Raw genomic sequence first — 25,285 nt, 5'->3', positions numbered from 1 at the left:
AGAGTTCAGTAATCCCTGAAAGACTATTTGAGAGAGGGTGGGGTGGGGTGGGGTGGGGGGGGGCGGCAATCTGGTAAAAGGGGCCTGATTGATATTGGATTTTTATCAGTTGAACGACTCCAGGTTTGGCACAGTTTACTGATCAGTAGCTCCAATGTTACTTGGCAACCGGTGATCTTTCCCATGATGCACCTGTTGCCCAGTCAAGTTGTGTCATGTTTTTTTGGGGAGGAGTCTCACTAGTGAGTTAACTAAGGATAAGGTGTGGAGAAATGGCAACAGAGAACAGGTGGGCCCAACTTCTGTACAGTCATATCATAATTCTCAACTCAAACCCCCCTTTCCCAGTTTATAAGAAAAGGTTGTGAAGGTTGTATTGATACTGAAACCAATTTTCCTTAAAAACAGAAGAAGTTGAACATGTAATTAGTTGGTGTTACATGTAATTGGTATTTCCTATCAGCTTTCAATTAAGTCTGGGTCGCTATTTCTTTTTATTTATATCTCCAAGAGCCTAATTGACTTCACGCTTTAGTTCAATTAGGTATAGGTGGTGATCAAGGGGTTCCTTGGGGGGAAATCCAACCCTTTTTAAAGACTGCAGTGTTGGAAAAATAATAACTGAAAAAAATGGTGTTTTGTTTCATCTAATTAACTTTGTTGAAAAGATGGTAATTTCCAGTCTTGTAATGGACATCAATAATTTTCAACAAACAGTTTATATATATACTATAGACTGTAGGACACAAACAGTTTATATATATATACTTTAGACTGTAGGACACAAACAGTTTATTTATATACTTTAGACTGTATAGGACACACAGTTTACATATATATACTCTAGACTGTATAGGACACAAACAGCTTATATATATATACTCTAGACTGTATAGGACACAAACAGTTTATATATATATTCTATAGACTGTAGGACACACACAGTTTATATATATATATGCGCTAGACTGTAGGACACAAACAGTTTTTATATATATACTATAGACTGTAGGACACAAACAGTTTTTATATATATACTATAGACTGTATGACACACACAGTTTATATATATATACTCTAGCCTGTATAGGACACAAACAGTTTATATATATATGCTCTAGACTGGATAGAACCCAAACAGTTTATATATATATACTTTAGACTGTAGGACACAAACAGTTTATTTATATACTTTAGACTGTATAGGATACACAGTTTACATATATATACTCTAGACTGTATAGGGCACAAACACTTTATATATATATATTCTAGACTCTATATAGCACACAAAGTTTATATATATATATACTATAGACTGGAGGACACACACAGTTTATATATATATATAATCTAGACTGTAGGACACAAACATTTTATATATATATTCTCTAGACAGTATAGGACTCAAACAGTTTATATATATACTATAGACTGCAGGACACAAACAGTTTATATATATACTATAGACTGTATGACACACACAGTTTATATATATATATTCTCTACTGTGTATAGCACACACAGAGTATATATATATATACTCTAGACTGTATAGGACACAAGCAGGATTTGAGGGAGTGTCTATGTACTGTTGATCAAGATAAGACAAGGGCAGGCTAATCAAACCATCAATTAGCAATAGTTAGCTCATCAAAGTTTCATCCACTCACCAAAACTACATACACAGCACTGCTGTGAGTCTATGGGTCAGATCCAGGGGGTTTCACACAACTTCCCCGACCACCTATATACCCAAATCTTTGTCCCGTTTTGTACAAATTGATTTCTTATTCAATTAGGAATCTCCAATCCCAAGTCTAAACCTGAGCCCATCCCCCTGATCAGAGCTTTACTGGTTATCCCTTTTTTTAATTTTTTTTTAATTTTTTTTTGGACTGTAAAGAGTCCTACTCCTGGAATTTCGTAACTTATTTATAATCTACCATCAAAGTAACTACTGAAGTTATGCTAAAATGTTCAAGGCATGTGATAGCATACAGGATTTTACCAGAGCCTTAGATAAAGTCCGAGATTTCTATACTTTACTTGTTTAACCAATTTCAATAACAACTCCAAAGCTCCACCAGTATTTCGACGTTAATATTAGGAGGACATTATTGTAGCATATTTCCATACGTAATGTAATTTTCTGAGTAATGTCTATCTCACTCAGAAGCTTTGTCAATATTACAACAAAAACATGCCGTAACACATCGAAACAATAAACTATCTGCTCGGTGAGATGTACTTTGTGCTGTGAGATGTTCAGAACGAGATTTGGAGGACAATGATAAGCTAAGTAAGTTAAATAAGGAGAAGAGATTAATTCAGAATTTTAAAACAAACAAAAACTGAGTAAATACAGTAAACAGACCAAAAACCTATAGACGGAATGAAGCCTAACGGTTTTGATAATACACCTAGGCTTCTGCGACATCAATATAAATATTTGTTTATTCCATTTTCGTCAACACATGTTTTTCACCACGATGTATTACGCAGTTTCAAGTCTATGTATATCCTGGCACAAACAATTTTTGCTATGGACTATTATACAGCGTAATTACCTATACAATCAATGGTGTATACAGTTAATTACGGTATCATTTATCACTATTAGTTAATTATATATCAAAACATGGTATTGATTGTGTTTTCGCTACTAATTATCATGATGATGATGAGAACCTGATATTTATTTAGAGATTATAAGTACATTGTATATATGGGTAGGAATACAAAAACATTAGCCTGAGTAAAAATGCATGAAAAGCAAATACAACCTGCTTATCTGTAAGTGTAATCTGTAATATATCTGAAAATATGTCTTAATGATGAAATATTTTTCAGATATTGTTCAAACTAATGAAACTGTAAAACTATGCCCATAAAAAGGTAGAAGGTCAAGGACGGTAGTTAACAGAAAAACCGTGATTAAATGTTTTACTTAGAAAAAGTTTTGAGTATAAAACAGATTTCTCAACTTCAGACCTGCTAACCTTTAATTCTCCCAATGGGGGTCATGACCCCCATTGGGAAATTCTGTGGGGGGTGATAACGCGCAAACGAAAATTTGTGTGGAAATTTAATAATTTTGCAGGGTCTCGGCTTTACGGCGTATTATGTTTTGTCTTCTGGCAAGATCAATGACTTTTTTGAAATTAACAAAACATTTTATCACACCTTCATTGTTTTATTACATATTCTTAATCAATATACATGTTTTTCTTTTCCTAGGTGCATACTGAAAGCATGAACCATGTTGATTTAGTTTTGCACATAACAAAGCACATATTGTATCATTTCCTAATTCAGATCTCCCTTCTGTCTGGATCTTCTTCAACATGGAAAATGTTCTCTCAGAGTCAGCATTACTCACTGAAAGTACCAAACATGCCTTCATTAGCCTACACAACACACCAAACCTAAGATCATTCTCAAAGGGTTCTTTAACTGCATGCCTTTTGATATCGTACGTAGCACCCGAAGCTACCGAAAAATGATTGGTACACAGTTTACAATAGGCATGATCGGGTCCAATATTACTCTTCTGAAGCCAGTCATAATCTTATTCCCACGAAGCATTGTAATTACAGGCATACTTTTTCTTTTTTGACGATGAACACTAAAATAACGAACGTTTTCTCGGGTTAGAAGCCATTTGTGAAAGTGAAATGACAAGCGCTACGATCGGGATTATATGCATTGTAGTAACAGTGAACAGTACTCACCTTTTGAATTTGCCAGGCTGGTTCCGAAACAGGGACGCCATTGTGAAAACAAATCACTTAGCATACAGACTTTACCTATAACTGAAACCTAAACTTCCGAGAGACACGAACGAAACATTTCCGGAAGTACGGAGATCCTAATAAAAGACGCGGATGCGGGAGATACGTATGACCCGCGCGGGTCATAAGATCGTCGCGGGTGATAGGTTCATTTTGCGGGTGTGACCCGCAGAATGCGGGTCATTTAGCAGGTATGCAACTTATTCAGGTTAGCGACCAGAATTACCTAACTCTTGTTCATTTTCAAAAGTTGAGGAATGTTTACTTCATATAAAGAAAAGTGATGATCAATTATTTTGTCTTTCAAAGTAGATTAATAAAAGAAACAAACATAGTAAGCTGGAAAAAAAATCCTTCAATTAAAATCATGAAAACAGTTTCAGAATGTAACATAGCTGTCATTTAAGGTAATAGGATTGTGTCGCCATTTCTCAGTAGAATTTCTTCTAATTTTATAGTTATATTGCTATGAAGTAAAGAAAATTTTCTGCCACAAAAAAAATATAGGTTGTCAGAATTTTAAGGAGTTTAAATGGAAATTTATGTAAAAAGGAGTGAATTTTGTAAAAAAAAATGAAACACACAATTTTTTGCAATATTATTTCAATAAACATGATACTGACATAGATTAGTATAGATTAGTATTGCATTAATATATATATCAATTTCATAAATATTGAAATTGTGTAAAATGAATTATCTATAAACGATTAAAAATTGACATTTTATAAATAAACCTTATACACATAGTAATTGTATGAAAGAGTTATCGTTCTTGAAAAACTTTACAGTAGTGAAATAGGTAGCCGGTTTTCTGAAGTACAGAAAAATGGACACATGTGACTCATTGATTAAAAAACAACTGAATTAATGCCTAGATTGCTTTGAAATACTTTATATTGAAAGAACATACTGTTCTGTCAATAATAAACATACAATATTCATCAGTTTAATATTAAACATTAGAATATGCGGAGATTGTGATACTGTCTCCCTATATTGGGTTTTCAACTAGGCATGTACTTCCTATTTCCGTTTAGCAATACACTCCTATGACCTTAAACAATCAATAGAGTAGGTTGTCAAATTCTTACTTCGCACATAAAGGTTGGCTGCAAACGAATACGTCACTCCAATTTGATTTTCAGCAACACATTCATACTTCCCAGCATCCGACTCTTGACTTCTTTCAATAAACAGAGTACCTAGGGGGGAACAAAGAAAAACTTGTCAAGACAGCAAGAGTTGTCTTTCCCTCACACAGAACTGCTGAAGTTATACACGGAGGACATGTCACAGTGGAAGGGAAATAACTCTTCAACCCAACATATTTTAAATTGCTGCTTGCATAGCAATGTGTAACAGAGCAGGACATCAGTACCTGACCATGTAAGGCATGGTTTATTAAACCCTATTTAAATAAAATTCTGAAGTGTAATTTCAAGATTTTTTTTAAAAGGGGATATCTGTAGCTGGTATAGAGACATCACAAGATATACCTGGTAGGTGACATTTGTGAAGGTTATTTGACCTGATACTAACGAGGGAATACCTGGTAGACAGTATATTTGTGTAGGTATAACTGGTAGGTGATATTTGTGTAGGTATAACTGGTAGGTGATATTTGTGAAGGTTATTTGACCTGATACTAACGAGGGAATACTTGGTAGACAGTATATTTGTGTAGGTATAACTGGTAGGTGATATTTGTGTAGGTATAACTGGTAGGTGATATTTGTGAAGGTATATCTGATGGGTAATTTTATTGAAGATATAATACCTGTGGGCTGTATGGATATTCTAGGATCACTCATATCAACTGGAATGTAGTCTTTGATCCAGAAAATGTGTGGTCGGCCCATTTCTTCTGCATTTCGTGCGATCGCCTCACACTGCATCTTCACTTGGCGATCCTTTTCCACGGCCTTTAACTCAGGGTTAACTGTGATGCTGGGGTAACCATTTGGTATCCCTACAATGACAAAACAGGGGAAACAACTCATGAGTATCCAAATGATAACACAGTCAAACATGTGAAAATAACATACCTCAAAAAATAGCTGCTTATTCTGGTGATATTTCTAAATGCAAAGAAAATATTTAACATTGGAATTTAAAACAGTTTTTTTTTGAGTGAAAGAAATGTTATAGGTGTGAGTCTGCCAAACAGTATAAGAGACTATATTGCAAGAGAGGTAACTCTTGCTGCTAAAATTTCTGTTCAATCTCCTGTTGCCTACAATCTTACTGAGGGTGTACAGATATGACGATAGCCTACGTGGTACATAAGATAGAATTTTGTTCCATTGTAGTTTTTGTTTCAATCTGTAAAATACAATGGCATCTGAAATCTTCCCTGGACTGCCTGGCATTCCTGAAGATTTATGTTTTTCTTCTTACAATAGAGCAGCACAAAGTTATGTCCAGAATTGTAATTATAATTTTATTTAAAAAACCTTTATCAAAATGGTCATCCATATACTGCATCGATTCAAATATTCAAAGATATCCACGTATTACCAAGACAGTTTGGTTTTCATGTAAACAAATTTACTACAGGGCACACATCTGGAGGTTTATATACCAAATTAATGGTTGAAATGATTACTTTAAAGGTTTGCTACAAGATAACCTAAGATAACTTTTATTTATAATAACAGAGAATTAACAAATTCGGGGTCTGTGAGACAGGCTTCAGAAAACAATGAGTTACATGTATGTTACAGTTCATCAACTTTATTTATATACAATTTTCTCAGATAAAACAATGATCTTACTCTATGGTACTATTTCATACATAAATACAACAGTATAATCATAGCCATATGTTCTGATTTAACGTGTCTGTTTACCTGATTAGCCGTGACGACCTGAGATGTAATTTCTATTTCTGATACAAAACAATATCATAAACAACAAAAAACATAAGACAGTTGTATAAAACAATCATATAAATCAATGTGTCACGACAGCAGATTAAAATGAATTTCTTGTTTATTTCTTCAGCAGAGCAATTAATTGTAAATACATATATTTAAATTATTCTTACATCAATTTCTAATAACGGCTGCCTGACATTGTAATAGGCTCAATGTCATGTTAAATATCTCTTGAAAATGCAAACATGAACATGCCCAAGGCAATTATAGAAATTACATCATTTTTCAGAATTTTCTTATGACAGGGAAGTTATCATTAAATTAAAATTATCAATTTATTCTGCTCCATGACTAATAACAACCTGATTATCCAATCAGGACAGACTTACTCATGTATAAGTTATTTACCTGACCAATCAAAATAAAATTATCCTGGTTTTAGAAAAAAAAATGGAAAGTTTTATACACAAGATGTAAGTTAACACACAGGTGACATCAATAATCAAACCACTTACAACCTGTTCATCATTGATAATTAATATAGATTTTAGATAGAATCAATTACTTTTCAAAGTCTTCCTGAAACTGACATACAGTTCTTTGCAGTAGAAATTTATTTGTAGATAATAATTGTTTTCTGGCTGGAACCTGTATCATTTAAATACTTAAACTTAAAGATCTTGACTAACTTTATAATCAAAATATTATTTCAAGTATCCAAATTGGATATCTACAAAAAAGAGGTAAATATTTCAGACTGTCTATAACATCTACAGAAATAAAACCTCACCACAGGAGATTTACACTTATAATACAATGACAATGTCCCTTCATATCCTACCCTAAAATCTTGCTAAGAAGCCTTGGCATATTTTCATTTTCAGTAAGAATTCCACACTTATTATTTGAAGCCAGTCTATTTCAAAGGCCGTCTTATTTTCTATGTCATTCAGACAGTAAGCCATCAATTGCTTACTTTCAAGTCCTTCCTTTTTTTGCACAAAATGTTATACTTTTTTTTAATGTAACCTTTTTCTTTTTAATCAAATTGTTGCAATAAAGTATCAGGTAAAGTGCTATTTGTAGTAAAACCTGTTAAGGCTGACAGCAAAAATGAAGCTCACATCTTGAATCCAAAGTATATTTTCAAGGCTGGACTAATTTCAAATAAGGCTTATTTTCGAGACATTTTCCACTGCTTGGAATACCAGACTTATGTTCAAATTTGGCTTTTTATCAACATTTTAGAGTATTTCTGATATTGTATTAAATATACCTAAATCACATTTTTTTCTCAATTCTTCATCAAAGTATAAAATAATACAGGTTTTGTTCCAAATTTTTATGTAAACATGTACGTAAAACATGTTGGGGAATTAAGTTAGAAACAGAAAGTCAAGGTTGGAGTAAGTCACATGCAATAGCAGAAAATAAATGGAGACATTTTGAATTTATTTCAGGAAGACAAAGAAAACTGTGCTCGGATATAAGTAATTATAAATAAGTGCACATTAAATATCATAATCAGTTGTAAATGTTTACTTAAATATCATAAGGTGACGTTAGACAGAAATTGATAAAATAATAAATGTTAAATTTACCTCATTAATAACATTTTTAATATTTTCTTCAATCAATTGATTATGATTTAATTAATTTTAATTAATATACATCAAATTTTAAATATAAAATATGTAAAGTCATGATGCAGAGGATGAGGTTGATAAGTATGTTTGATACAAGATGCAAGAATAAGGTACGCAAGGATAACGCAGGGGTTTGTTGGGGTTCAATCTGTAACATTTTGAAGGTATGCATGGTACAAATAAATGGGGATGGGGAAATGCGGGCGCAAGCAGAAATATGTATATTGTATATATAATGTATATATATAGATATACAGGTGAAACACCATACAGAGGAGTAATAATAATATTGACTAAAATGTGGCAGAAGAGTAGTACAAAAGGGGGATAACTCTGATGGCTGCGGGCAGGTGTGCAACTTTGATTTGTCAACCAATCGAGCAGGGTTGGTAAGGCGCAGCAGCAAACGCTTATAACGGTCATTTCAAGGTCATACTGGTACAGTTTAGTACATGACAACCAAAACAGAATAAAACATATGTTTATCTATACAACATCAATGTAAGTATGGGGGAGGATCATGTCAAACAGAACGCCAATATAGAAATGCAGCACAAAATCTACGTCACACACACACTCCTGATCAGTTTTCTATTGACTACAGTATTAACTATGAATAATCTGATGTACTGTCAGTAACCTGTATGTACTGTAAGTAGTCTGTATATACTGTCAGTAGTCTGTATGTACTGTAAATAGTCTGTATGTACTGTCAGTAGTCTGTATGTACTGTCAGTAGTCTGTATATACTGTCAGTAGTCTGTATATACTGTCAGTAGTCTGTATGTACTGTCAGTAGTCTGTATGTACTGTCAGTCGTCTGTATGTACTGTCAGTAGTCTGTATGTACTGTCAGTAGTCTGTATGTACTGTCAGTAGTCTGTATATACTGTCAGTAGTCTGTATATACTGTCAGTAGTCTGTATGTACTGTCAGTAGTCTGTATGTACTGTCAGTCGTCTGTATATACTTTCAGTAGTCTGTATGTACTGTCAGTAGTCTGTATGTACTGTCAATAGTCTGTATATACTGTCAATTGTCCATATGTACTGTCAATAGTCTGTATGTACTGTCAGTAGTCTGTATGTACTGTCAATAGTCTGTGTATACTGTCAGTAGTCTGTATGTACTGTAAATAGTCTGTATGTACTGTCAGTAGTCTGTATGTACTGTCAATAGTCTGTATGTACTGTCAATAGTCTGTATGAACCACAGTAGTCTGTATGTACAATCAGTAGTCTGTATGTACTGGCAGTAGTCTGTATATACTGTCAGTAGTCTGTATGTACTGTCAGTAGTCTGTATAGACTGTCAGTAGTCTACAGGTATGCCAGTCATCTCAGTTGAGGTATCTACCTTAACTATCAGAAATTTATTCCACTGAACTTCACTACAGAAAACACACAATTTTTATGTTCTTGAAAAGGAAAGTCTGTCTATATATTCACTTCACACCAAAATAACAGCAGAAATAAGTCAAATTTACTTCACTGACAACCCTCTAATCACTTCTTTGTATTTACTTTACTTTCTGAAACCTGTAATTCTTACTGTATTCTGTCATACACTACACATGACATCCGATACTTGTATAAAGAGTTATACTCCTTCAAATATTAAAATTATCAAAATTAAATTATTTTTTGTGACATGATGTATCCTGATGCATCCTGAAAAGTGACATCAATTAATTAACTAAGTCCTAATTACCATTTATTTATTACATTTGTTTCTTTTTACGAACTCTTTTGGAGATGCTGATAAGTGATGTACCTGGTAACCGTACGGCATTCTGGACCGATTGGTTTTTAGCCATATTTAGACATTGCATTAACAATGAAAATATCTTCGGAAACAAAAAACCCAGTAACCAACAGGTGTGAACGAAGCTGGACCTACATTCTGTACCAACTAAGAAGTGTTTTCCTTAATCCTACATTTAAGAATTAAATTAAAAAAAGTACCGTCTACATTTAACCCTGGTTATTGTAAGGACTTTAAACACAATTAAAAGTAATTAAGAAGCACTCTCTTTTTTGTACCGACGTATTATTTGCATTGAGTTATGCACATGTTTAAAATCGAGGTTTTATTCTACGATACAGTTTTCAGATCGTAGGTAATTTATTCTAATTCAATAAGGCTGTGACAACGATTACATCAAGAAAATTAATTGGACATTTAGATTAATCATGATAAAAAAACATACTACATATTAAAAGTACATTGACACCAAATCTTTAAAGTACATTTACACCAAATCTTTAAAGTTCATTTACACTAATTCTGAACAGCTCACAGATATAAGTGTTGAATTATTATAAACGGTTTGAATTCTGACCCCCCATGACCAGTGAAGCAAATTTGACTATAAATTATATTTGTTTGGTATATCACTCAAACTCATTAGATGATGTCGTTAATAGAAGTTGAAATTGAGTCTAGCAGTCAGTGTCTATGTTACCATGGTTACCTTTGTATATTTTTTTCCATTGTGGGTTAATACCTGTGAAAGGGGTCAAAGGTCAAATTGAATTCCAAAACAAAACAGAGAAAATTTACAGTATAGATTTCTCAACAAAAACACTGACAATTATCTCAACAGATACAGTGTTGTTAGATCATCAATTTATGTTGGATTTCTGTAGGTAAATTAGTCCATTAATTAAGTTCAGTAACTGGCTATCATTGAAGGAATATTTAATTTTGCATCAAAAACCTTTCATTCAAACAACACAAGTGCAGAGAAGACATGATGTTTTTTTGGGTGAATTTTGTGATATCAAAAAAAGGATGGTCTTTGTATTTATAATAGAGAAGAGCATGGACTTTGTATCACTAATAGATGATGGACTTTGTATCACTAATAGAGAAAAGAATGGACTTGTATCACTAATAGAGAAAAGAATGGACTTGTATCACTAATAGAGAAAAGAATGGACTTGTATCACTAATAGAGAAAAGAATGGACTTGTATCACTAATAGAGAAAAGAATGGACTTGTATCACTAATAGAGAAAAGAATGGACTTGTATCACTAATAGAGAAAAGAATGGACTTGTATCACTAATAGAGAAAAGAATGGACTTGTATCACTAATAGAGAAAAGAATGGACTTGTATCACTAATAGAGAAAAGAATGGACTTGTATCACTAATAGAGAAAAGAATGGACTTGTATCACTAATAGAGAAAAGAATGGACTTGTATCACTAATAGAGAAAAGAATGGACTTGTATCACTAAAAGAGAAGAGGAGTGATTTTATACTTGTTAATTAACTTATTAATCAATTGTTAATTGCACAAGTTGTCATTAATGGCAGGCAAAACTCAAACAGTTAGTTTCGATACAGGCAACACACACTGATCAAAGGGGCATAACTCCAACATCCCAGATACATAAAGGTCCAACACATGAAAATGCAGGACACATCGACTAATGTTCAAAATCATTATCTTGTATTTTAGAAATATATGCATATATCATAAACAATGACTTATGAAAGAATATTTTTCTCTGTCTAAAATCCCATGAGATAAACACTATATACATACAAACAAGTTTTAGCAGGGGGACAAAATGTTATCAGCAATTTCACAAGCATTATATAAATTTACTTCCTAATAAAAGACTTTAACAAACTAATAACAAAGACATTCACAAATTTAATAACAGCTCCTGTTTGGAGATTTGCTGTTGCGTATATTTTCCTGAATGAAAAATAAGATAAATGTAGTGTACACAGGGAGATACAGTAGTGGGATATGTGATCTTGTGAAACAGAATACTCCCAGGAATTAGAATACCCCAAGGAAACAGAATACCCCGGAATCTGACAGCCCTAGTCTCTATGTACACTCGACCCTAATCAGGGACATAATTTGTCACAGTTTTTGCTTCACGTAACATAATACAACGATACTCAGAGGCCGTCCTCGAAAATTAGAATTCCTATTCAATGTATGTACCCAGCCTCGTCCCATTCTGTCCACTCCCGAAATACCGCACACCCCGACAGATATATAATTTGAATGGAAAACTGAACAGAAACTAGGTCAACTCCTTCTCATACAGGTCTTTCCATAGCCTGAGGCCACAGACTTTTAAAATTTCATTCATGATATCTTCACAGTCAGTTGATCTGTTATATTACACTCCCTTCAAAAACGATACGTCTGGAAAATTACCTTTCTTTACAACTTAGCAGGAAAATTGCCTTTCTATCTAAAACTAGATCAGACACAATTTTCATTTACAATATAACAGTCAATTTTGACAAATATGTGAAAATGAAATTGACGATAAAAACCTTTTATATACCATAAATTGTAGACTACCAACCAATGAAAATATTACCTGGTAAAAATGTCCTAAATTGAGATAGGGGTCTTAAATCTGTACTCTCACATACAGTTAAAGAATTACCTACAGCTGAAACATGGCGGGCAAACTGATTTAGATAATTTTTATGTAAAATCCTTAGCAGAAGGTATTAAGATAAGCTTCCCTCCAGAATATTGATTAACAGAAAATAATGAAAGGTACACATATCCATACAGTTCTTTGTATTCCAGATTTTTTTTTTTTCAAACTTGAAAATCCTCTTTTGAAAATTGTATACATATAGCGTTTACTTGACACAAGATCGATGTTGGCTTCGATCAGATTTATATAACAGAGGATGGCCTTGTCTATCAAAACTATCCGAGCTTGAAAAGATATGGTGGATTTGAAACCGGGGAAAAAAAACGTTAGTGTGAAATGTATCTAGCTAAGATGTTGTGACTGTTCATGATGAAATAAAGTTTAATATCCCTTGAAGATGAAATCTTTGATTATACAACCCGTTTTATAGGTGACACATGACAAATGATAACATGTTGTTCTGTGGGAATTCGTCACAAACATGAAAACTGTTGTTTGATCACTTGATGGTTTGTAAGCATGACTCCTGAGCTGTTCCTCCCTAACCCAGAGGGCTATAAGGGATCATATCCCTCGTGTGAAATGTCATAATGTTTAGATAATATCCAGAAAACCAAGTCCCAAAATGTTTATACGACGGAAGCAGTAAGCTGAACAGGAAAAGAACAGCAACACTTCCTAAGGTGGTCACATCTTGTTAATAGTAATCAAACAAAACATTCAAAGATAAAAATCTCGTAAAAAGATTGCATCATATAAATGAACTGAAAACATCTGTTGGTGATAACATTAATCCACATACAGTAATTGACACAATAAACGTACCAGGTGATCCAAATAAGGCGTGGGGACTCATATATATATATGTTTAAGGAATTTCTTAAAATTTTGAAATCAGAAACGATTGTGAGGCTGTAAAGTTGATACAGGTGTGAACACACAGGTATGACATTAAGGGGTATTATGGCCAGAAGTGTTTATTAGGATAACTTTGACATTATATTGAGGGGTTTTATGGCCAGAAGTGTTTATTAGGATAACGTTGACATTATATTAGGGGTTTTATGGCCAGAAGTGTTTATTAGGATAAGTTTGACATTATATTAAGGGGTATTATGGCCAGAAGTGTTTATTAGGATAACTTTGACATTATATTACGACTACCAACTGTTTCAGTATTTATGTAGGCCTGCAGCTGTTCCTACATCAGCTGGCGGAGTTTCTGGTTGTTATAACATCTACACGAGTCTATCTATGATAATTGGAACAAAAAATACTTTTTATTCAAAACATTTTTTTTTCACAAGGTCGTTGTCAGTCGTCTTCCTCAAATGGCAATTTGAGATGAACAAGACAGTGTTTTTTGTATCAAACCTGAGGAAACACTTTCATGTGTCACCTGCGAGGATGTCGTGTCACTAGGACAGGTAGTTACCACAAGTCTACATGTTTGTGGTTAAAAAGAAATAGCAAGTTTTGTTTGTGATACGTGAATAAACTTTTGATACACAGACCTGTCAACAGTAAAGACAAATTAAATCAGTATATACTTGAATCACTTTTATTAATTCTCCAACTAAAAGCGAAAAAAAATATTAAAAAAATTAAGTCTTAACAGAAAGGTTTTACTGTCAGACTTAAAAGTAAAAAATATCATACTTTATTTAATATTTTCAAAGATGACATTTTACAGGTCGTTTTGTTTGTCTGGCACTGTTTTACCTATGGTGATACAAGCTTACTTGATGGGCTGATCCACTACAATAATCGTTAAGGTATTGATATCACACAATTTTAGTTCTATCTGTGGGCTAGGTTCACTCCCACTATCCACCAGTACCCGATAACCCCACCCCGACTATGTCAACAATGAGAACGTCTCCACAAAAGTCCAACCACCAAGTTGTCTTACAAAAAGACAAACCTAGACATCACATAATTTCATTTATGTTTCCATTCTAGTTTCTATTTTTTAAATTTATGACTCCACCTAGTAACACAACAAAATATATGGTACGAATGGCCATGCTTATAGGGAAACCAATGTGTCAGGTTTCAATGTGTGACATAGGAAGTCTGAATGTGGAGTAAAAACTAAAGATTCCCAGCTGTATTACACAACCCACTGGCGCTGCACGACTGGTCCTTATTATCTACGGGCAGACATCGAGCTGCCAATACTATATATGGAACTTTCTTATTGAAATATGTTTGTAGTCTAACCTATTTGTACTTTAAGCCATATGTCAGTTGGACGGTTCTCTTTATTTCAAGAGATCTAATTAAAAAGTAATTAAATCAAATTTAAAATTTTGAAGTTTTTTAAGTTGATTTTGAAATCTAATCTTGTAGAAAATCCATTGCATGCTAGACAAGAGTAACCTCCCTTCCACACATAATGGTAACATTTTTGTGGTTTGGATAAAAGACCTCGACACAAAAAATAGCAGTGTAGTTACAATGTGGGCTGTCTACACGTTCCTGTTTTTTGGCTCAACAGCCAAATACAATTCACTAACAAACAAAGCACTTTTCAGGAGATTTGTAAAAATACATCCTGACTATTTCTATTGAAAGGTGTTCTAAGAGTTGGATATCTGTTACCAGATTAACTGTAGAAAATGTCCACACGAGACCGTCTGAGATTCAAATTTCTCCTTTAGTAGGGCCTATACTGTACTTCAAAACTAATCTATTTTTATTCTTAAACTGGTTTTTATAGCATGTTTATCACTTTTGGTGGAAATTCCACGACAACCAATTACCAAATCTAGAAGGTCCTCAAATTCCTTTCAGGGTCCTCAACCAAACTTTGTAGCCCATTATAATATCACTTATTACTTTATTTCTAGATGAAAGTCAACCAGTTACAAAAATATTATCCCCTGAAGTCTTAAAAAACTGAACAAAAATATGTAGCTACCATACCCCTATGACAAGGTAAATCAAGCCCAAGTGTCTCAGTCTTACAGCACCCTTGGCTCCTCAAACAGACACAGCTAAACAAGAGTCCCAATAGACACTGTTCAGTTGTCCAATCTGTAAATATCTTTCAGGGAAGTGAAACCAAGAACGTAACCAAATAAATCAGTGCATGAAACTGATGGATGGCCGCCATTTCTCCGTGAAAATCTGTCTAATTGATTGGCCCGGGAGAGTGACGTGAACCTTACTGAAAAAGCCGAATTAACTTCACTCTATTTTCGTTTCAATGTCTCGAAAGTGGCCGTTTCTGATTGGGTCGTGTCGCAAACAGTCTGGTCACCACCTTATCAAAACAATCCCTCGAAACGCAGCAGATTGAACAAGGGTGTTCGGCTGTCACCACCGATGCAAGACTGATTGGATGAAATTAAAATAGATTTTTTTTTTTCACCAGCAAGAGTAAATACTGGTATTTCTATATTATGGCCTAAAATAGCCAGCCTGCTTTGTCAGTATAATGGTCGAGAAGAATGACATGTCTGAAACAAATATTGGAACCAATTGCAGCATTTCTTACACACTTGACAAGGGCTGCATTTCCTTATCAAATCTCTCATTTGCAATACACACACCAGGAAACACAAACTCCCTAAAAAAAATTCCATAAGCCTTAAACTGAATAATGCTATCTTAAAGTAAAACCTTGTGGAAATTGCTTTAAATTCAACCAATAGTCACATCTGATAGATATGATAACTTTAAAGTTTCAAAGATGACAAAAAAGCACAAAAAAAACACTGAAAGAACTTAAAAGTTACATTAAAGAAGTCTACCGCCTGTGGCTTAAGATGCCTTGATGTCCATTTGAAATTTGTCATTAAATGGAATTTTAACCACTTCTTCAATAGTGCCTACACTACTGGAGTCACAAAATGGACATTTGTATAAATAATTGATGGTCGTTTATGCCTGATGGTCTGGCTGACCCAGCAGAGGTGACTATATACAGCCAGTTGTAATGTCCTGTCTGAGGTTCGGTAACGGGTAAGGACTATGATGTCAACAGTCCAAACAGGCTACGAAACACCAATAACCAAACCCATTAGAACTAGGGCAAACCTTGGCACAAGGCTAGTCTTGGCCACTAAGAAAATCATTTTCATCAAACACAAAACAGAGAATTCAGAAAAATCATTACTTTTTAGGGAACAATAAAAAACATCACACTCATACTGGTACCAACAGAAATGGAAATTTCTACAAAAGTCTGTCCACGCATTTTTGTCTCTGAACGATGATGACAAGGACTTGGGAAAATTTGTAATAAATAATCGCCACAGTGATGTTGTACAGTCAGGATGAATACAGAAGGCATTCAATGTGCAATCTGTTTCATTTGATTCGCTGATGTTTGGGAGATAGAACCATCACTGGGATAATACTTTCATTTATGTTATCCTGTAGCACCCTCTACCGGCCTATTGATTTTATGCACAAAAAGAAATGTTTCCATGGCAACGTAAATCTCAAGACTTAGCCGGTTTGGGAATTGCAGTTTTGCAATGAGCAATTGTTTTTCTAGCACTAAGCATTGTAAGTTTACCTTATCAAAGTGAAGACAATTCTATTGGGCGATCCAAGAGGCATCCCAAGGGGTAATTAAGATTGGGCGATCCAAGAGGCATCCCAAGGGTTAATTAAGATTGGGCGATCCAAGAGGCATCCCAAGGGTTAATTAACATTGGGCGATCCAAGAGGCATCCCAAGCGTTAATTAAGATTGGGCGATCCAAGAGGCATCCCAAGGGTTAATTAAGATTGGGCGATCCAAGAGGCATCCCAAGGGTTAATTAAGACGGCCCAAATCTTTCTCAAAAGATGACACAGAAACCAAACCCTTAAAATCAGAGGTATGGAATTCGCACACTTTTGAATTTCAGATGAGCCTCCGCAGCCTTTAAGTGATAAAGCTCGGGTACAAAACGAGGTCATAACAAAACATCAAGATGGATTTTTCCATAAAATTGATTTTTGAATCCAAATTCTCTGTACTTTGAAAGCAACAAATTATTCAAATTCAATCAAATTTTGTGTTATGTTGAAAAAAAAACTTTTTCAAGTCTAAAAACTATGTATAACTAAAGAGGAATGGCTGGACAGTTCACTTTTATACAATAACCCATCCAACCGCAGAAACGCCCTAACAACTAGTTTTAAATCTGACTAAATAGCACCTGATGCAAATTCCATGGTCACATTTAGTTTAGAAATTGTAACTTTAAATGTATTCTATTAGAACAATTTTATAATAAGCCGCCTAGGAGTTAATGCATTTCATGTCTTAAACTTTCTCAAAAAATTGTTGTGTATATTTCTTCAGACTAATTCCTAAACACAATTCTACTCGGCAGACGTGAGGCGGAATTTGTGTGATTCATGTGTGAGGCCCCAGAGAGATACAGCCTTGGGGACTACTCCGCCACAGAAACGTAAGAGAAAACATACAAGAGATCCGCTAAAACTGTGTCTATCAGTGTTTGCTGTCTCTCAGAAATCTGTGGATTACGGCTGATTTGTTTATGACAGTAACTGTAGCAACGCTTACCAGGTTTTTTATGCTTCCCGCAACAAAATTTCATTCATTGAATGACAAAGTGACCTTCCCACTCTCTTGAAAATAGTCGTCCAATGACATTCAGTCAGCAAAGACTTTCAGTCGTTAATTACCATTTATTAAAAAAAAAAAAAAATATTCTTAATAACTCAATTTACAATAAGTACATTTTTCAAATTGATATAGAAGTAAAAAACATTAATTTACAGCCTTGTTGATATTTCCTATCTTCTTGAACCTGTTAAAGTGTAATAGAAAAGAACACCATCATTTGGCAGATGTGATATTAAAATTACACAGAAAAGATTTTCAGGGCTCCATCTTGTATTTAATTCGATATCAATACTTTTCCACAAAAACAATGCAGTATATATATTGTATCTACAAAAAGAGCTGCAAGATTCGACTTTACACAAGCAGGTACAATTTTAACCTATACAGTTTAGAAGGGAAGTGAGCACCTAGCGATCTCTGGGCCAATGAAATTTTATCATGTAACAGACATAGCTATGTAATAAAATTTCAACATAAAATGCAAATTCTATTTTTCTTTTGGAGCAGGTGAGTGATATTTAGTGCAGATTCTAAATGAGGTGTTTGGCATGACTATAGATAGTTATATACACTTGATTTAATTCAACAAGAACATGGCGGAGAAGTTATGTTAGTAAGTGTACCAGGTAAGAATATCTGTACTGTCAGCGAGACTTTTATATTACACGCCCAGGTCCTTTGGTTATGGGATACGTAGGTTAACTGGAGGTTATAGCTGAATATACAATGATGATATTTTCAAAAAACTTAAAAGTCTGAGAAGGAAACATTGACATGATTGGACTTGTAACTACCACAACCAGACATGTATTATTGATATAGGAAAAGGTTTGTAAATATTCACAAAAAAGTCAATGTGAACATATTTGAGTAAGATGACAATTCAGGGCAGGAGAATACAGTCATACACAGACAGACATTCAAACCACAAATATGTACACAGGGAGGTCTGGGATGGGAGCTTACATAGGTGTGAGGCCCAGATACGTGTAGGAGAATGTAGAAGATAAGAATTAGATCATCTATGAATGAAATTATATCCAGGTCATTGATTTCTATTTGGTCCTCAGATAAAAAGAACATTTTTGACCCAAGATCTTTTATTTGACTGATCGAATACGTTACATGTGAGATTTCCATAGGAATGTTATAAACTACACTTTACTAGCCCAACATTACTGACCAAGTGAGTTCCATGGATTGGAGGGGGAGGATGGGGGCAGATGTCACTTAGACCCAAACTTACTGTTGTAATACCAGCTGCCTAAAATTTACCAGTTTGAGCATATCTTATTTTTTCTGCAAAGAAAATAAATTTTGATCAAGCATTTACTGAGCTCTTAATGTCCGAAGGATTGAGACTAAAATTTGCAGGAACAAGACCCACTTTTACCAGTGTGAAATCTAAAATATACATAAATGAGCCCATGTGTGAGACATAAAACTTACTGGTGTACATCCTATAATTTACTGGTGTACATCCTATAATTTACTGGTGTACATCCTATAATTTACTGGTGTACATCCTATAATTTACTGGTGTACATCCTATAATTTACTGGTGTACATCCTATAATTTACTGGTGTACATCCTATAATTTACTGGTGTACATCCTATAATTTACTGGTGTACATCCTATAATTTACTGGTGTACATCCTATAATTTACTGGTGTACATCCTATAATTTACTGGTGTACATCCTATAATTTACTGGTGTACATCCTATAATTTACTGGTGTACATCCTATAATTTACTGGTGTACATCCTATAATTTACTGGTGTACATCCTATAATTTACTGGTGTACATCCTATAATTTACTGGTGTACATCCTATAATTTACTGGTGTACATCCTATAATTTACTGGTGTCAATCCTATAATTTACTGATGTCATCCCTAACACTTTGGTTCATCAAAGCGATTGATAAAGACGGTAGAAGGGGACTGAAACTGTTTATTCTCTCTCAGAACTGATGACTTGAATTGACGCTTCATTTTCTCCTGCTTAAAACAGGGTAATTCCTCTGGTAAAGATTTATTATATTTTATTTACAGTTGATTAATGTTAAACATTCAACAGAAAACAAAATGGGATTCTTATTCAAACATAAATATGACATCACATTCATTGGACTCTTAGAAAATTCAATGAAGTCGGTGATATTTACCTGTAGCTGACCATTATATAGCAGTGGCATTATTGTGTGTAATAATGGACAGCTCCTTGACAATTTTGGACAGTTACACGTAAGATAATATTTTTTCCATCAGTAAGTTTAAGAGGAAAATGAAAATCCACAATTTACTTTTCACAAGATAGTGATCAGCGGGCAGTGTCAGTGACCTTACCAGTGACGCCCTAATGTCATAGAAACGATATAGGTCAAACACACCTGTTTCCCGGTATTTAAAACCACATTCAAGATGACCTCTCCATATCAATGAGGGAACAGTCTATTGTGTTATATTCTGTCAGAAGGACATTGCCCTAGAATAATACTTCACCCAAGCCACCCTTCATCTCCTCACAAGTAAACCTGTACTCACACTGTTTAAATATGCCAAACATCAATCCTGCCCCCCTTCCACATACCATTCTATTTAAAGGATGAAATGAACGTAGATGTCTACTTTATTAAAAACTAGTAATTGAAAATGTATTTGAGAAATTCAAATCACAAAAGTATGTACCCTACAAAAATATTGATAACATAAAAGATTCAAAAAATCACATTTTATGTTTTCAAATACCTATTACATGTTAAACTATTGAAAACTAGTTACTACCTCAAACCGTTATAACTTTTAGATTGCGTTCTTTAATAAAATATTTGTTTTAGTTTTAATTTCACAAAAAATTGAGATTGATTACCAGTAATATTAGCCTTAATAAACTGCTCTGAGAAAATATTTAATCAAAGATTTCCCATAGGGGAGACAACTAATCATGAACAATTAAAATATGCATGACAGTCAAGAGGGACTGGTTGCAACCTATCCAATCATCACACACAGTGATGGCAGTCATCATCAAACACAGTGATGGCAGTCATCATCACACACAGTGATGGCAGTCATCACACACAGTGATGACAGTCATCATCACACACAGAGATGGCAGTCATCATCACACACAGAGATGGCAGTCATCATCACACACAGTGATGGTAGTCAACATTTTCCTTGAGCATGATACAACGACTGGCTGACCTTTAGCCTAGCATTACCATCATTTGCATATACTGCTTTCACCATGGAATCACCGGGGGTATGAATATTGATCATTTTTGTTTTCCCCATCAACGTTAAGCCACCTGACTAGGCATACAGAGCTGACATGAGAGTGGAATGTTCGTGGTAATATCCCGTCCTGTCGGCCAGCACCGCAGCATATAGGACGTGGATGGCAGCACCGGCTACTATCTTGTATTAAGTCAATACGATCGTAATTAGACGACCATACAGGCAACACGATGTACTATCCTGAGGCTGGGTATATCTAAATAACAGACAAGCTGTATGGATGGCTGGTCAAAGACTTCATTAAACTGGCCAAGAAACAGCAAAGGTCACATCCATTTCCGAATAGTAAGATTCTACAAATGTCTCTGTGATTCTGAACTGTCGCAGTTATTTGTATTTCAACAAGACAGTGCACGCAGACCAGCCTAACAACTCACTAAACATTTGACCTGTTAATAATTGTGGAAAATTCAAACATTTTTTTAAATTCCAATTAACACCAACCATGAGCAATACAACCTGAACAAGGAGCCAGTTATTCCCCGTATCTAAGTGACTAAGCACACAAAAGTTATCTCCAGTATCTAAGTGACTCAACACACATAAGTTATCTCCAGTATCTAAGTGGCTCAGCTCACATAAGTCATCTCCAGTATCTAAGTAGCTCAGCTCACATAAGTTATCTCCAGTATCTAAGTGGCTCAGCTCACATAAGTTATCTCCAGTATCTAAGTGACTAAGCACACATAAGTCATCTCCAGTATCTAAGTGGCTCAGCTCACATAAGTTATCTCCAGTATCTAAGTGGCTCAACACACATAAGTTATCTCCAGTATCTAAGTGACTCAACACACATAAGTTATCTCCAGTATCTAAGTGACTCAACACACATAAGTTATCTCCAGTATCTAAGTGACTCAACACACATAAGTTATCTCCAGTATCTAAGTGACTCAACACACATAAGTTATCTCCAGTATCTAAGTGACTCAACACACATAAGTTATCTCCAGTATCTAAGTGACTCAACACACATAAGTTATCTCCAGTATCTAAGTGACTCAACACACATAAGTTATCTCCAGTATCTAAGTGACTCAACACACATAAGTTATCTCCAGTATCTAAGTGACTCAACACACATAAGTTATCTCCAGTATCTAAGTGACTCAACACACATAAGTTATCTCCAGTATCTAAGTGACTCAACACACATAAGTTATCTCCAGTATCTAAGTGACTCAACACACATAAGTTATCTCCAGTATCTAAGTGACTCAACACACATAAGTTATCTCCAGTATCTAAGTGACTCAACACACATAAGTTATCTCCAGTATCTAAGTGACTCAACACACATAAGTTATCTCCAGTATCTAAGTGACTCAACACACATAAGTTATCTCCAGTATCTAAGTGACTCAACACACATAAGTTATCTCCAGTATCTAAGTGACTCAACACACATAAGTTATCTCCAGTATCTAAGTGACTCAACACACATAAGTTATCTCCAGTATCTAAGTGACTCAACACACATAAGTTATCTCCAGTATCTAAGTGACTCAACACACATAAGTTATCTCCAGTATCTAAGTGACTCAACACACATAAGTTATCTCCAGTATCTAAGTGGCTCAGCTCACATAAGTTATCTCCAGTATCTAAGTGACTAAGCACACATAAGTTATCTCCAGTATCTAAGTGACTCAACACACATAAGTCATCTCCAGTATCTCAGCGTCCAATCTTTGGTTTGTTTCCCACATACTACTGACTACAACTATTTTACAATGCCGCATTTCCATGTAACAGAAACATATCAATTAGGACATCATGGTATTAGAGGTTAAAACCCAAATTGGGAATATCTTAATATCACTCCCTCCCTCGATATCCCTGACCTATCATTACTCCCTCCCTCGATATCCCTGACCTATCAGCACTCCCTCCCTCGATATCCCTGACCTTACATCAATCCCTCCCTCGATATCCCTCCCTCGATATCCCTGACCCAACATCAATCCCCCCCCCGATCTCCCTCCCTCGATATCCCTGACCTAGCATCACTACCTCCCACGATATCCCTGACCTAACATCAATCCCTCCCTCATTACTCCCTCCCTCGATATCCCTGACCCAACATCAATCCCCCCCCCGATCTCCCTCCCTCGATATCCCTGACCCAACATCAATCCCCCCCCCGATCTCCCTCCCTCGATATCCCTGACCTATCAGCACTCCCTCCCTCGATATCCCTGCCCTAACATCAATCCCTCCCTCGATATCCCTCCCTCGATATCCCTGACCTTTCAGCACTCCCTCCCTCGATATCCCTGCCCTAACATCAATCCCTCCCTCGATATCCCTGACCCAACATCAATCCCTCCCTCGATATCCCTGACCCAACATCAATCCCCCCCCCGATCTCCCTCCCTCGATATCCCTGACCCAACATCAATCCCCCCCCCGATCTCCCTCCCTCGATATCCCTGACCCAACATCAATCCCTCCCTCGATATCCCTCCCTCGATATCCCTGCCCTAACATCACTCCCTCCCTCGATATACCTGACCTAACATCACTCCCTCCCAAGATATCCCTGACCTAACATCACTACCTCCCTCAATATCCCTGACCTAGCATCACTCCCTCCCTCGATATCCCTGACCTAGCATCACTACCTCCCTCAATATCCCTGACCTAACATCACTCCCTCCCTAGATATCCCTGACCTAACATCACTCCCTCCCTCAATATCCCTGACCTAGCATCACTACCTCCCTCGATATCCCTGACCTAACATCAATCCCTCCCTCAATATCCCTACAACTGTAGAACACTTTGTATATGTACTTTAATTCTCCTATATCAAATCTTTAAGAGCAAACAATTTCCCGTCAAGCACTATTTCAACTTCAACATTTAGGATGAAAAAAATCTTATAAATAAAAAACAAAATACATCTAGCTTACATTGATCTAAAGGTCAAATGATTTGACCTTGGATGAACAGAGATAGAGTCAAATGATTTGATCTTGGGGGAACAGAGATAGAGTCAAATGATTTGACCTTGGGGGAACAGAGATAGAGTCAAATGATTTGACCTTGGATGAACAGAGATAGAGTCAAATGATTTGACCTTGGGGGAACAGAGATAGATTGAGATGATTTGACCTTGTGGGGAACAGAGATAGATTGAGATGATTTGACCTTGGGGGAACATTGATAGAGTCAGATGATTTGGCCTTGGGGGAACAGAGATAGAGTCAGATTGTTTCACATTATTGGTGAAAACACGAATGATTTGACCTTGGGAAACAAAGATAGAGTCAGATTGTTTCACATTATTGGTGAAAACACGAATGATTTCACATTTTAGGAACTAATATCAAGAGATTTCACCAAGAAGGAGCAGACATAAAGTTATTTCATCTTGAGAAAACTGACATCAACTAGATTCACTGCGGTAGAAACTGACATTTTCCTTCACAAACATGTCAGAATAACAACCATGTCTCCAACATTTTGTTAATTATCTCCCCTTGTAACTACAACTATGATCCACATGCGGCATATTAAAGAAACTTTATGTTACCATCCAAAACTTTTATCATCAGCTTTTGACAATCATGAAATTGTCTCAACATTTTTCAAGTCTACAATAATGCGACATATTAGCGCAAGTTGCGCGATAAAAG

General features: G+C 35.3%; 1 protein-coding gene and 1 long non-coding RNA gene across 8 annotated transcripts in view; both read right to left on the bottom strand.

The window, feature by feature from the left end:
* The window catches only part of LOC110450747 (tyrosine-protein phosphatase Lar-like), a 277,405-nt gene that overhangs the window by 110,172 nt on the left and 141,948 nt on the right, over window positions 1-25,285 (bottom strand). For all 7 annotated transcript variants that reach the window (XM_021498451.1, XM_021498459.1, XM_021498477.1 and 4 more), the window contains 3 exons: window positions 10,793-10,825; window positions 5,575-5,766; window positions 4,889-4,999 (listed from right to left, as the gene is read on the bottom strand). In XM_021498451.1, the coding sequence (XP_021354126.1) occupies window positions 4,889-4,999; window positions 5,575-5,766; window positions 10,793-10,825 (336 nt within the window). The remainder of the gene's footprint in view (window positions 1-4,888; window positions 5,000-5,574; window positions 5,767-10,792; window positions 10,826-25,285) is intronic.
* Window positions 3,181-3,793, bottom strand: LOC110450789. Its single transcript, XR_002463007.1, has 2 exons — window positions 3,735-3,793; window positions 3,181-3,381 (listed from the first exon to the last, which is right to left on the bottom strand). It is a non-coding gene; the product is annotated as an uncharacterized LOC110450789 (long non-coding RNA).

This window comes from Mizuhopecten yessoensis, unplaced genomic scaffold (assembly GCF_002113885.1).
Source record: "Mizuhopecten yessoensis strain PY_sf001 unplaced genomic scaffold, ASM211388v2 scaffold549, whole genome shotgun sequence".
Lineage (NCBI taxonomy): Eukaryota > Metazoa > Mollusca > Bivalvia > Pectinida > Pectinidae > Mizuhopecten > Mizuhopecten yessoensis.
This window is presented reverse-complemented; position numbering and strand designations above follow the sequence as displayed.